The sequence below is a fragment of the Curcuma longa genome, chromosome 3, assembly GCF_044706935.1.
Source record: "Curcuma longa cultivar G26 ecotype Majalengka, Jawa Barat chromosome 3, ITB_CL_G26_1.1, whole genome shotgun sequence".
Lineage (NCBI taxonomy): Eukaryota > Viridiplantae > Streptophyta > Magnoliopsida > Zingiberales > Zingiberaceae > Curcuma > Curcuma longa.
Window position 1 is genome coordinate 7,365,724 of NC_133863.1, and position 14,578 is coordinate 7,380,301.

At 41.2% G+C, this 14,578-nt stretch overlaps 4 protein-coding genes across 5 annotated transcripts; 1 reads left to right on the plus strand and 3 right to left on the minus strand.

Annotated features, from left to right (window-relative positions):
- Positions 1-142: 142 nt before the first annotated feature.
- LOC141823451 (putative beta-1,3-galactosyltransferase 2) lies at positions 143-3,668 on the minus strand. The gene is made up of 11 exons (XM_074710733.1): positions 3,343-3,668; positions 2,693-2,795; positions 2,423-2,487; positions 2,100-2,308; positions 1,955-2,018; positions 1,630-1,702; positions 1,396-1,516; positions 1,037-1,124; positions 823-948; positions 635-744; positions 143-466 (listed from the first exon to the last, which is right to left on the minus strand). Exons 1-11 carry the CDS (start codon positions 3,441-3,443, stop codon positions 318-320), a joined length of 1,209 nt encoding a protein of 402 aa, XP_074566834.1. The 5' UTR covers positions 3,444-3,668; the 3' UTR covers positions 143-317.
- An 806-nt stretch (positions 3,669-4,474) lies between these two features.
- LOC141823179 (glycolate oxidase 3) lies at positions 4,475-7,424 on the minus strand. 2 transcript variants are annotated; one of them, XM_074710441.1, is made up of 12 exons: positions 7,301-7,424; positions 7,015-7,181; positions 6,495-6,619; positions 6,286-6,332; positions 6,044-6,121; positions 5,809-5,933; positions 5,674-5,740; positions 5,516-5,578; positions 5,309-5,378; positions 5,133-5,233; positions 4,949-5,053; positions 4,475-4,864 (listed from the first exon to the last, which is right to left on the minus strand). In XM_074710441.1, exons 2-12 carry the CDS (start codon positions 7,149-7,151, stop codon positions 4,688-4,690), a joined length of 1,095 nt encoding a protein of 364 aa, XP_074566542.1. In that variant the 5' UTR covers positions 7,152-7,181; positions 7,301-7,424; the 3' UTR covers positions 4,475-4,687. The 2 variants fall into 2 exon arrangements, with proteins under 2 accessions (XP_074566542.1, XP_074566541.1); XM_074710440.1 differs by having other exon boundaries at positions 4,940-5,053.
- A 2,000-nt stretch (positions 7,425-9,424) lies between these two features.
- Positions 9,425-11,238, plus strand: LOC141823450 (pentatricopeptide repeat-containing protein At1g08070, chloroplastic). Its single transcript, XM_074710732.1, has one exon. The coding sequence runs from the start codon at positions 9,646-9,648 to the stop codon at positions 11,194-11,196; it is 1,551 nt and encodes a 516-aa protein (XP_074566833.1). The 5' UTR covers positions 9,425-9,645; the 3' UTR covers positions 11,197-11,238.
- Positions 11,239-11,356: 118 nt separating this feature from the next.
- Positions 11,357-13,263, minus strand: LOC141825233 (uncharacterized). Its single transcript, XM_074712617.1, has 2 exons — positions 12,749-13,263; positions 11,357-12,111 (listed from the first exon to the last, which is right to left on the minus strand). Exons 1-2 carry the CDS (start codon positions 13,261-13,263, stop codon positions 11,562-11,564), a joined length of 1,065 nt encoding a protein of 354 aa, XP_074568718.1. The 3' UTR covers positions 11,357-11,561.
- Positions 13,264-14,578: the final 1,315 nt, after the last annotated feature.

Here is a 14,578-nt window from a genome sequence, read left to right on the forward strand (position 1 = left end):
TAATGAGCAGAAAACTATTTGGGCCGTTCCTGGGCCTTTATACTTATTTGGGCCGAGGATTGTGAACCGATTGAGCTCATGGTGTAAATTACTAATGTGAAGTTTATTCTCGATATATATGGCAGATTAAATCCCTCCCAAGAACATTATTATACAGATTCTGATCGACAACACAAGTTTTTGAACAAGACAAGAGTTTTCTCTATAAAAAAACTATAAACTACACTTTTCCCTTCTCAAAGTTAGAGGAGATATTGCATTCGACGATACAACTTTCCTACATTTACAGTGTGGACTCTCGTTTGAAGGGATGCATCCTAAAAAACTGCATTCCATATGGCACTCGAGTTTTCACTGCAGCGTTGATGAACTTCTTTGATCCGATCAACCGAATCGCAGATGCCGCTGCAGCTCCAATCGAACGATGCGACACAGGTGTTGCCGGCTTGCGCCTTCCACTCACAATCTGTTTGCATACCATGCCGAAGAGCAACATTAGGATGCTAGAAGTTGGCAAATTTGAAGTTTGGTCATCTATTGATTGCCTACTCGAAACAGAATCTGAGTGAAAGGTTTTCCAGGCAGTCAAAAACAATTCTACTCAATGATCAACAAAAATTGAAAGCATTATTACCGGGTGGAGTACCGCAGCAGAGTTTGCGATCATCGATATGCTCAACATCTAAACCTAAGAGCCAAGATCCTAATGACACATCCTCGTTCACATATTTATGCAGTATATGCCTGAAATGAAACAAAAAGAATTAATCTAGTAGCACTAAGAGAATGAATAAGAGTGGAAAGTATCGATTTATAGCTCACTGGTTTATGGAGATATAAGCTGCCAATTCATTTGAAATGGCATACAATTGACCAGTGGCATGTCGAAAGTACTTGTTTCCGTCGCCTCCAAACTTCCAATTTTCAGGTTCATAATATCTCACTCCCCTGTGATATGAAATCAGGCATGTGAATTATAGGTTATTTAGCAAATGCAAAACAAATCGACACAATGGATATTTTGTTTTATACATACTTCTTAGCAAGGACAGGGCCACACTTCATGCATCCGATATATACTCGAGGTTTCATTCGATGCTTCACCAAAGTGTGTCCGAGTGTTGCTGCAAAGTTTGAAATATAATCAAGATGCTTTGTTAAAGGTTTTCATTGTCAAATTTTACATATGAATGCAAAGAAACACCATTATGCTCATAAGGCTTCATGTTAATTTAAGCATGATATTGCATTATGTGAAATTTGATTTTCGTCTTCGGAGCATTAGCCTATGAAGTACTAAACTCACTTACATTTCGCCTAATATACATCTTTGTACACATGCAGATACTTACGAGTTAATCTTGAACTATCAGAGATTATTCGAAGGGAATTTACCTATGTTCACATGTACATCATCATCAACCTTGACATAAAATTCTGCGTCCCACAAAGAAAAAGCGGTTGCAAAGTAAGATTTTGTTTTGGCTGATAACTCAAGGTACCCTTCGACATGATCCTGCAAAGAAATACACAATCAAGGCCCTAATGCTCAACGATATAGTAGAATTTCCTTTTGATGATATAAATTGTATGTGGAATGATAGCATGAAACAAAGAAATCAATCTTACCAATCTCAAGAAATCACCATGTTTTTTTTCTTCAGCATCGATGGCTCGATTCAAAATTCCACCAGAAGTAGCACTGCAGCAACACAATCAAGTTGTGACAAATACAATTCTCCTTTTTGTAACATAATACTTCAAATATATCGAAACTATTTGTTGTATACAATATTAATAAGAATATAAATGACATTTAATTCCCTCTCTTGCACAACAACATGATACTACTGAGGAAATTTACTCCACAACAAAGGAAAAGTTCCTGGATAAAGGGCTGACAGAAGAACGTTTATTGGTCTACTAGTTTATAATGAGTTCAGAGGGTGCTCACCCACGACCGATAACAAAGCAAATCACGATCCCCTTTTCTTCTTCTAGCTTCTTTCTTTTGTCACCTACACCATGCTTCAAATCCGATCAACTATCAAAAGGATTCAGTTGTTTGAAGTAGAAGGGAATTAGATATATTTGCAAACCTTGTGGCATCCACGTAGCACGAATTGAATCTCTTCGTTTTCGACTGTTAAACGCAGTATTGATTCCAATAACCATAAAATACTTGTGTCTTCTTGTTTTAATAACCTTTACTTCTTGTCGTATTGGATAACCTCTAAGAATAGATTCTTGTGTTGTTCTTGCTGCTGCTAGTTCCATCTCTAAGTTTGAAACTGCTTTATTTATAATTCTGCACCCATGATTTCCCAAATTCTTGTCAAGTTGAAAGATACTTAATTAAAGATGCTGATCATCTATGAAACACATGGATGCAATGTAATAACAATGGCATAAGCTTGCTTACTGAAGGTCATCGACAGTTGATGAACCTTCCCCCAGAATTTGTCTCGCCTCTTCCTTCTGATCCATCTAAAAGCATGAGGAAACATTTAAGACAGGCAAAGATTTGTTTTCATGAAATGTCTCCATATAGAGTTTGGCAAGAGTAACAATATCCTCACTATTAATTCAAAAATTGTCCTTGAAACACAATGGGATAAAATAAGACCTAGGAATCTAGTTTAATAGTCAAAGCAACTCTTTGGTGGACAATAAAAGAGTGTCGAGAGATTACCATTTGTGAAAAATATCCCTCAGCTATGAGCTCTTTGTTTGGTACACTGGCTCTGTTTGTTCTAATTATATCGCTCTCTTTCACTTCGGGCATTGTCCACATTCTGTCATCGAGATACAAAACAGCAATGAGAAACAAATCAAGAGTGCTGTAACTCATGCTACATGCCACTTTTAGGCCAACAAATTGTTTCACGGCCACTTACTCTCTACTGTCAGAAGAATTTAGGGCAACATACAAGTATTAGATCATGATCTTTGCTTGTTAAACCTATACATAAACAGCAGCTTAAGCTTTAGAAGCTAAGGTGGCTTAATCAAACTACTCCTGTTCTTATTGTCTATCTATCTCAAACACATGCATCACAGCATCAAGTTTCAGAAACATTGACTATAACAACTGATTGAAACAGAAGAAATAATATCACTTTTCATGGATAAAGAGAAAGGGGGAAAAACTGAAACCCCTTATTTAAGATTCCCAAATCCTAATTTCTTTCCACCCACTTCAACCAACTTTTTCATCCAAACAATCTCATAAAAATCAAAAACCACTGCTCATATCCCTCCATCTAAAAGCAAGCACAAAGTTAAAATCCACTGGCAGAAGGAGAAATCAAAGGCAGGAAGAAGAAGAAAACAGACGAGTACCTGTTGGTGAAGAGGAGGCCAGTGAAGAAGCTGCCAAGGCAAAGCAAAAAGGTCCATCTTTTAGACACGGTCTCTCCTCCTCCTCTGCTCCTCCAACTCATCACTCTTCTCCCTTCTCCTCTCCTTCTCGCCCTCTCAGTTCTCCCTCCTCCCAACCTCGCGAGACCTCAGATTTGGACTTTGAACCCAAAAAGTGCTCCAAAAAGGATTCTTTTGGGTAATGCTCGGAGAAGAACTTGCAAATTTGCGAGTTTCCGCCTGAGACAGAGATCCGATTGCAGCCAAAAATGATGATATACGTTCTTCCTTCTCCACTTCGATATATGTTTCTGTGAATTCATTTATTTTATCTATAATTGTCGGATTTAATGAATGAACTTTATAAGCAAAGCATCTACGACGTGTGCTTCTTCACAGAATTGTTTTTATTACCACAATGACAGACTTTCTAATGTACCTTCTTTTTCATCGGTCATATAGAGGTGGTCCCCATCAGTTGTTGGACGAGAATCTTGGTGCGAGAGTGAGTGGATTTTAAGGAGTAACAAGTGGCTGGTCTCAGCGAGCAGATCTATCTCAGATCACAGAAATTGCCGTGCTCATGGTTTAATAGCCAGCAAGCCTATTTGACCAAAATAAATAAATAAATAAATTGTTAATTTCAAGTAAACATATTGATTAATGTTCAATTTACTATTATTAGATTAAATTGTTTTGTTCGACCTTCGATCATAAATGGGTCCAATTTAGGTAAACCGTTTGTATCTCGACAACAAAATTAAAGCTAATGAGCGACGGCCCTAAGCAAGCCAATTGATCAAGTCACTATAATTAGACCAAGTTTATATTTAGTTAGGCCCTCGCCCCAAAATAAAAGAGAGAATTTTAAAATTATAAATAAAATTTTGTCATTTTGTAATTTTAATAGTGTGAATCATATTTAGTTTAGGAATCATAATTACTTTTTTCTTTGATTATGATGAAAAAATATAGTAATAATTTTTAAAAAATATAACTGCCAGGACACACTAACCACGTGTCCACATCATTATAATTAACGTGTCAACAACCGTTTAGATGATTATTTGCGCATACAAAAATTCTGCGTTCTTAGCCATTCTTGCGCATACACCGTGACATTTTTTTTTTCATGATCAATTAATTAATAATGAAAAAATGCACTTTACTTTTATTGAAGGCCCGGCCCATACCTCTCAAGGCCCGGCCCATTTAATTTAGATTCTAATTAAACGTCAACAATGGATAGATAGCACTTTACTTTTATTGAAGGATCATCCTCGACTATCGAACTCAAAGTCGAAGCTCAATCAAAGTGGCACGAACTCTATAACTTGGAGAGCGAGTCGGCGTCGGTGATGATGTGATTTCGGGTGATCTGTTTGAGGGAGGTGCAGCCGCTCAAGGCCATGGTGAGCTCGAGCTCGTCGCGGAGCATTTCAAGCACCTTCCGCACGCCAGCCTCGCCGTCGGCCGCCAACGCGAAAATCACAGGCCTTCCGATCTGCATCGATCGATCGATCAGCATCAGAACGCATGGAACAAACACAATTACGAAGGAATAGTAGTCAGATCGGACGTTGCTTACAAACACCCCAGAAGCTCCCAAGGCCAATGCCTTGAACACGTCTGTGCCTCGACGAATCCCGCCGTCCAAGAACACCGGTACTTTCCCTTGTGCTGCTTTCACCACCTGGATTAGCCAATCTCTCAGCACTAGCTTACTAGCTACTCTTCCTGAGTAGTTAGAGTACATCCAGCTGTTTGCGTACCTCTTCCAGAGAATTAATGGTCGCCGGAACATAGTCGAGCTGGCGAGCACCGTGATTGGAGACGACGATACCAGCAACCCCCGCCTGAACAGCTAGTTTAGCTGCATGCGCGCATGCATTAATTTGTAAGCAAGAACACAACGTCTATGAGCTGAGACTTGCTGATGATCACTTACTGTCCTCTGCAGTCATCACTCCTTTCACTACGATCGGGAGGGAAGTAATTGCCTGCAACCACTTCACGTCCTGCAGTCGTACGTCATACAGGGATATATCAACACTATAGTCAGTCCTCAATCATGTATTGTTGACTAGCTATTTTTTCTAGGGATCGTGTATTAATCTGTTCGACTGATAACTTAGCTACACACGTATATACGTACCTTCCAGGATAGGGAACGGTCGACTTGGCCGGCGACGTAGGATGCTAGCCCTGAATCGTTGGTCTGCAAAGTCCGGCACACAGTGTGGGTAAGAGCAGATCGATCATCAATGAACAGAGTGAATTGTCTGACCACTTTCTTAATTATCAGCGACCTACCTTGTCCATTTTTCCCAGGTCCAGATCTTCGAAGTTCTTGAGTGTGAGGGAAGGTGGTAAAGTGAACCTGCAAACAATGAAGTATATCACAGTTTTCGTCTGGATCAGATCGAGAGGATGAAATGAACGTAAGACCTGTTCTTAATGTCCGCTTCTCTTCTTCCGAGCCTCGGCGTATCGACTGTGAGTACGATGGCCTTGAAGCCCGACCTCTCAGCTCTTCTAACAAGTTGCAGCACTACATTTCTGTCCTTGTAGACCTAACCAACCAGTCAGGTATATATGAAAAACAAGCTCAGTACTGTCAGGATGCATTGCTGATGATAAAGAAGGAATGCAAAGTTTGGAATAAGAATCGAAGTATGTATACATAAAGTTGGAAGAAGCGAATTCCTGGTCCTGTTGAGTTGACCTCTTCGACACTGGAAGTCGACCATGAAGACAATGTCTGAAAAGGGCAAAAGGTCAGGAAGTTGGAGATTAAAGCAAGATATAATACATTAGATGATAAGAACACAGATTAAAGGTCATCGACCAGCAAATGCTAGCTAATACATCTTGAGAATTTCCAGCAATCTACATATAAATTGCAGCAGAAAACGAGTGACAAACCATGATAGTTCTAGCTGCTGATGCTGCCCTAGCTGTTGCCAACTCCCCTGTAGGACATCACAAAATACAGAAAATGAAGTAATTCTTGTCAAAATCTCAAGGTGGTTCTTCATTTGGAAATTAAGAAGAAGATGAGGAAGCTAAGTAGCTCTTCAAATAAAAATACACAGAATTATTGTTAAACCAATATATATAGTGCAAGGGCAAACCTTGAGGATGTGCCATCTTCTGCATAGCCGTGGGGGCAATCATGATTGGCATTGAAATATTGAAACCCAAGACCGTCGTGGTTAGATCAATCTTGGATACATCAACTAGTATACGGGGTCGAAACCTAGGAAAAGATAAGATTTGCTAAAATCTATATATCATTTTCAGATAATAGATATTGGTAATTTGGTGCAGCATGATGATATGTGCTGTGCGTGCTTCAAGCAAGGATAGGGATAGCACAAGGTTTCCATCTAAACATATATAATCAAGTGAAAACCAATTATCAATGAAATGCCCATTTCTGCATCAACATGAAACTTTTGCAAGTTTGTCATGCACTGGCAAGTTAAATTGAAAGTTGAGGGGCCATGGAGAAGCAAGAAATCCCAGCATGGCTATCTACTTCGATCAAATGGAAAACTTTTTCATAAAGTAATCAAACAGTAACTTGTGAGCTAAGAAAATCTCAGTAACTATCTGCAGTGCAGGGGCATAGATCTTTTAGAAGATGCTTACAGAATCCTCGAGAAGGCATTCCTGTTCTCCCTTAGTGTCCACTGGTCCTCTGCTCCTGATGCAAAGTAATCATAGATCATCTTTGGTAACTTCTGCTTCGCAATCTCCTCGTACTCAGAAACGTTGGTGATCTCCATGGTCAGATTGCTGCCAAAGGCCTAGTCGACCTGTCCAAACAAACAAACAAACAAAGAAAAGAAGAGGAGAAAACTAAACATTTCAGATGTCTTCAATCGTGCATATAAAAGAGGAGAAAGCAAACTCAAATAAACTTAATCCTACAGACCATTCAAAGAAATACAGCAGAAATCTCGCGCCGGAGAAAGAAAAGGAGAAAATAGGCATGCGCTGGCAAGTAAGATTATTATTTTATCGTCGGATCCCTGCTCTTCCCTGCGAGATAAGTAATTTATTTCTACGGAGGAGAACAAGTGGCACACGGATCAAAAGATCAAATTTTGAGAGTTAAGATTTAAGAATTATCCCAAATAGTGGATAGACATGAACGCCCTTAAGCATCAGCAACATGCAAAAAAAATAGTAAGGAACAAACAAAACTCAAAGAAGCAAAATTTTAGAATGTCATTAAGGAATAGCAGCTAGGCAATCATGGATCACCTTCCTTCTTCCTTGTTTGCTAGGGTTCTTTGGTTTGGTGGCCTCGGCAATCGCAATATTGGGACCAAGTATTGATTAAGGTTGAGGTTGCTGGCTAAGGAAAGAAAATGAAAAGCTTTAATTAATGCCACACATTAATTACAGTTTGTTTTTTTCGAAGATGAACTTTTTGATAGATAAATTGCAAGAATGCCTATTTTTAGCCAAAATATCTATAAAAAAAAAGTTAATCACTTCACAAATAAAATTGCCACAGGACGACTTAAGTCACGACAAAACACCCAGCCCGGCGTGACCTCTCACCTTATCGATCTTCACCATGGTCCATGTCATGTTTTCGCGACTTCAGTCGTATCTATTGAGCCACACTTTTCTTTCGCTCTCGGTGTCATTTCCAGTAATAGCATTCTTTAATACAATGCATCATATAAAAATTTCATAATATATGTCTTAGATTTTTCATTAAATATATACAGCAAGCTTTAGCACCATTTTAGGTAGTTGATACATGTATATAAAAAAATAATGTAATATAATGATAGATAATACTAAAAAATCTGCATGATTAAAAGCAAAGAATACTTTATCTGGGAGTATTTAGATCTCAGTTCCATTACATAGTAAAATAAGAGAAAACAACTAACCAAATAAATCTGAAAAAAAAAATGATGGACATGTTATATAAGACACCGTAAATTCTATGATTATTCATGTTCAATTGATCAGAGAGTGGATGGAAATTAAAGGGACCTCTGAACTCTAGTTTAATAAGTGATTAAAGAGATTTGGTTATTTATATTTATAGATTCAAAAAAGGAACAAAATTCAAAATGTGATAATCATCATTCTGTTGCTTAGCTTGCTCTGGTTGAAGTTTGTTATTGCTTGCTAGTATTGGGCAAATTGTCTCTCTAGTCAAGGCGGAGGTAGATTTCCACAAGGGAGGGCCATATTTTAAATATTTAATAATTAATTATTAATTTTAAAATAAACTTAATGAAAATCAAAAAGTTAGGGGGCGGTGGCCCCTACCTGCTCCCCTCGTGGCTCCGCCCCTGTCTCTAGTGTCATGAGTATTCCTCTACCAGCTGTGATAGTAAAAGTATCAGGATATATAGAAATTATCTAGCAAGAGAATTGCTGATGAAACTATATAAACTTTGATTCAAAATGGTTAGTCATTCATAGAGGAGAAATCAAATTTGACAGACCAAGTTTCCAAGAATGGATCATGATGGTGGACTTTTGTGGAGGTTAGCTAAGTTGATTACGACGGAGTAAAGTTGCAAAAGAAGGCAAGAGTTCGAATCTTGACGAAGCCGAACAATATCCTCCTTCGTCGTAGCCAACTGCAGTTTCTCAATTTACCTCCTCACAGATGATTGTGAAGTCGACCGTGTGGAATTGCTGGGGTGGCGGATTCCACCTTGAAGATGAATGTAGAGGAGAATATTATGTGTACTTATTATCAATGTTTTAACTATTAGCCAATATAACTGAAATATCCAATTCTCATAAAGCCACTTAATTCGTAGTACTCTTATTCGTCATGGTCAACTGTAATTTTTTAATTTACATTTTTATATATGATCGTGAGATCAACCGTATAAGAGTACTAAGATGATAGATTTTCTTCTTTAGAGGTTGTCTTTCTACCAAAGTTGTTATAATTGAGATTTGGAGCTCTGGGCTACACAACCCAACCCACCGCCTTTTTTAATACTTGACCTCTTGATTGAACTCAATCCTGCAACGATAGGCAAGCTTCCTCTTCTTCCCTCTCCTTCATCGCCCCGCAGCCTTATCGAAGGCGCCCTCGCCTCCCTCTTGGCGGCATGTAGAACCCCCCATCACCTCCTCCAGGTCCAATCCCGAGTCGTCGCCCATGGCCTCCACCGAGACCCCTTCCTCGCCCCCAGGATCGCTGCCGCCTCCTTCCGATGCGGAGCCCTCGCGATCGCCCACCGCTCCTTCGACCAGATTGCCGAACCAACGACCGTCCTCCACAACGTCATGTTCAAGGGATACAACGCCGCCGGGCTCCGCCGCGCGGCGCTGGCCTTGTTCCGCCGGATGCGGCGCCGCGGCGTGCCGCACAACCGCTTCACGTTCCCCCTCGTGATCAAGTCCTGCGCTGGAGCTTCGGAGGAGGGGGAACAGGTGCATTGCCTTGCGATCAAGAGCGGGGTCGAGGCGTGTGGGTTCGTCGTGCCCGCGTTGATCGAGATGTACTCGAGCGAGGGCGCGATTGGATCTGCGCGAAAGGTGTTCGACGCGATGCCGGAGAGAAATGTGGTGACTTGGACCGCAATTATCTCAGCCTACCTCTCGGTTAGCAATGTCGAATCTGCGAGAGAGCTCTTTGATCAAACAGTTGAGCGGGATGTTATACTTTGGAACATCATTGTCTCAGGGTATGCCAGGTGCGGCGACATGGCCACGGCCATGGAGCTCTTTGCTCTGGTTCCAGATCCAGACATCATTGTTTGGAACACCATCTTACTTGGATTTGCCAATGTTGGAAACCTCACAGCTTGCGAATGCGTGTTTGGGGAAATGCCTGAAAGAAATGTGTTCTCTTGGAACGGTCTGCTCGGAGGATATGCTCACCATGCACAGTACCACAAGGTTTTGGATGTTTTCAATCAGATGCTATGCTCAGGCGACGTCAAGCCTAATGATGCCACCCTTGTGACTGTTCTATCAGCGTGCGCAAGATTAGGGGCACTGGAAATGGGAAGATGGATTCATTTGCATGCTAAATCTATTGGATTGAATGCCAATGTTTATGTGGGGAACGGACTCATCGACATGTATGCAAAATGTGGTTGCATAGACGATGCCTTGGAGGTGTACAATGCAATGCCAACGAGGGATCTTATAACTTGGAATTCCATGATAGGAGGATTGGCAATGCATGGACGAGGAGTAGAGGCTTTGCAGTTGTTTAACAAGGTGAAGAGCACAAGGGAGAGACCGGATGGCATCACATTTGTCGGAGTGTTGTCGGCCTGTGTTCACATGGGGTTGGTCGAAGACGGTTTGATGTTCTTTAGAATGATGACTGAAGACTACAAGATTGTTCCTTGGATTGAGCATTGTGGGTGTATAGTGGATCTTCTCAGCAGAGCAGGGTTGCTCGCCGAGGCCCTAAGTTTTATCAGGAAGATGCCCATGGAGCCTGATTACGTTATTTGGAATTCCTTGCTCGGGGCATGCCAAATTCACAAGAATGTGGTGTTGGCTGAGCTTGTTTTGAATCAATTGACGAGGCTTGTGCCAGATGATGTTGCTAATTACATTGTTCTGTCGAATATTTATGGAGCCAGTGGAAGATGGAAAGATGCTGCAAGGATGAAACAGATCGCAAAAGAGAAGAGTGCAGAGAAGACACCGGGCTGCAGCTTGATCGAAGTGAATTCTCAAGTGGTCGAGTTCTTTTCAACAGATGCAAGGCATCCACAAACATGGAAGATTTACAAGGTATTGGAAGAGTTGACGAAGGTACTAAAGTTACCTGCAGTGGAAGTAGAGCTGGTCGAGCTGGGTACATATGATTCTTGAAATCATCTTATTTTGCTTTAGCTGTCTGTTTAGGACATAATTAACACCCATATTTTTTGTTTAAATGAGTTATTGAGATTCAATATTGTAGATTCTTGATCATTTGCTTTGCTAACACTCGTAAGTAAAACTGAGCAAACCTTTCGGTACAGGAGGAAGGGAATCAATAGATATGAGAAATCCAAGCAGAACACTAGTACCAGTTTATAAATCACTCGCATAACGCATCAACAAGTCTTAGATTCTATAAAACATCATGAACCAAGAGAGTCATGTACTGCTGCTGCTGCTGTTTGTTTGTGATTCTTCCTCTTAAAGTATATTTCTACAAGACAAAGGGGAAAGCTGTGAAGCTTCAATCTTCCTCAGCAAATACCAACTGGATCCTCTTTGATCTGATTCATGGAGTCAAGTTTTTCATCTCCTTGGGTAACCTGATGATCCCAAAACTTCTGCTTGGCCCATGCGATTGCTTCATCTATGGCATCAGATCCTTCTCTATCTCCCATGCCATGGTCGTTGATTTCAATCTTGTATCCTGCTCCTTGCCTATCCCCTTCCAGCTCCAGTATCACATCCTCCATTTCTGTGTCTGCTTGCGACAGCATGGGAACAAGAAACGCAGAAGATATTTCTGAAGACGGGGAATCAGCATAGGAATTGTAAGACCCCGCTTGCTCATCGTGATTCCTGCGGAAGCTGGTTTCTAGGCTGATCGTCTCAGGCGGAGAGAAGCAGCAGGAGAATCCAAGATGAGATCTTTGTCGAAGTAGTTCACTAGAATTGTGGCCTTTGTTCTTATAGTCTTTGCACTCCAAGAAGTATGAATTCATAGGGTATACATCAATGCCCCTTTCTTCTCTTGCAGTGGTTGATGGAGAAGACACATATCGTTTCGAGGGGATCGTGATTGGCCTGAAGCCCAAACGTAGTTTGGAATGCATGAAAATAGACATCAATTAGTTTTCAGCTGCTCGAACAAAATGACAATTTGAAAGAAGGAAAGATGTAGTCTTCTGGACTATGTGACTACAAAAAAAAAAAAAAATCACAGATAACATCATTAAACGTGGAAGCAAAGTGATTAATTATGGTGACAAAATTTTATCTATGTTCATGATAAGGCTTATTGCATGAGTCTCACTTTTCCAGCAAAGACAGGCGTGATGCACGCCATCATTGCTAAAGCCTCACAATTGCGATCTTTATCTTGTTAAGCATGATGGCTTTCTCCCCTTTTTGGGATAATATAGCATTTTAGCATGCAGCGGATTACCATAGTGCTTAAAAAAAATTTTAGAAAGCAGGATTAACTGGTAATATTTTAGCTTAGAACAGAGCTGTCATCAGCATGAAATTCTCAACACCGACACGATGAAAGATTAGAACTTACAGAAAATTTGGAGCAATATGTTGCAGATTGAACTTGGTTTACTTTCATTCTTTCAAAAGTTGTTTTGGGGGGAAAAGGACAAGCTTTTAGGTCAGAAACCCCCTTTCCAGTGATATAATATTGCAGTAGTTGCTCTAGGCCAAGAGCTTGATTGAGTACCTGAGTTTAGAAGTGAAGGAAGAGAGGATGGCGTCCTCCGCCACCATGGACGATGCTGCCCAAATCGGAGGGCCGACGTCCTCCGAGCTCAGCACCGATGAGGACGACTTCGATTTCGACCTCGACCACCGATCGCCGATGCTATCGGACCCAAATATGTCGTCGTAGAAACCCTCCTCGGTCTTCACCATCCTGGCCCTCGCACGGGACGTGAACCCCTGGATCCCTCGCCCATCCGCCGCCGGCCGAGGGATCCGCCTCTGCAGATCCGCCGGTCGGAAGGGTTCGTCGTAGAAGTTCCCAGTCTTGAGATCCCCTGGCGCATGGAGCTCGCCGGAGAAGCGGTGCAGGAGGACGGTCCGCGGCGGCCCACCGAAGACGTCGCGGAAGTCATCCGGCCCGAGGGCGGCGCCGCTGCCGGAGTCCGCCCAGCGATCCCGTCGCCCCCGCGTCTCCTCAGTGGAGCGCCGCCGGGGGATCATGGATCCGATCGATGCCCGCCACGACTCGTCCATTGCTATTGCACGGATGAAATCGCGGGCGATCTATTTATAGGCGAGGAGTAAAGCTTATGGTAAATAAATTAGTTAATTAATCAAACTCAAACTTAATCCAACTACCATATTGCAATTTCCCAAAAAATATGTAGTTTAAGGCTTCAATATATACTTGAATTTCTGTTCCTCTTCTCAAACCATGCATTTTTTTTATTAAATTAACAATTATCCTTAATAGAAGTTTAAGGCTAAAGAATAAGTCCGAGGTTGTTTTGAGAAAGGAATGAAAATCCTAGGGGGCTTTTTGAAACTTTCTCTACATCAAATATGAAAAGTTAAGTTGAAGTTGGTTGTATATGAGAGAGAGAGGAATGAAGAAACAAGTGAAGCAAAAGCAAAGCCAAGGGGAAAAAAAGAGAGGAAAAGGAGATGTAAAAGGAAGTTTCAATGCCCACCCTGAAGGAGACATAGGATAATGGAGGTGGATGGATTATGCCTCACTTTTCCTCTCACAAACAATTATACATGTCAATTCTTTCATAACATATCGTGCATCAAACACACTACTGTTCATTATTCATCTACTGGTTTGCCATAGCGATCATGAAGTCAGTCTGAATCAGAAAGTAATGATGAACTAAAAGCATTGACTTGTTGGTTTTAGTGAAATTAGGAGAGCATGTGTTGTCGCCAAATTGGGAAGACAGAGATGCAGACGGAGATAAATGCGAGCGGAGTGTGTGTGTTTTTTGCTATTAAATGCCTGCCGAATCGTTGTGTTTCAGTACATCTCATCTCCAGGCTCCTGCAACGACCTGAAAAAGATAGAAAGATAAATATCTATATATAAATTTTTATTATTTTATTTTATTTTATGTATTTCTCTTCTTCACAGAAAAAGAATATGGTCGATCGAGTTTTTCTTTCTTTCTTTCTTTTCTTTCTTTCTAAATGGATGATAATACGCCTCGATGCAGATCTTGCTCCTCCAATGCGGCCGCGAAGGCGTCCAGGTTCGCGTTTGAGCTCGCGCCTCTTCCCTTTTCAATCCGGAGGGATTCCCATGGCCAATGACATATATATATATAAAGTAAGTAGCTCATCTCGATTCGATCTGGTACTTGATCTCCTTCCTTGCTCCGCCTTCGAGATCCAGCTCGCTTTTTGAAGCCCGGTGCGCTTTCTCCTTGTCGCGCTACCATCACGACTGAGCCGAGGTTTCCCTCCGTCTTAATTTACTTGTGTAAGCTCTCGATTTTGGAGTTTTTGGGAGGCAGCATGCATCTTTTTTAGTTGCTAGTTTGCTGAATCAAAGATGTTTTCCCCCCTTGTT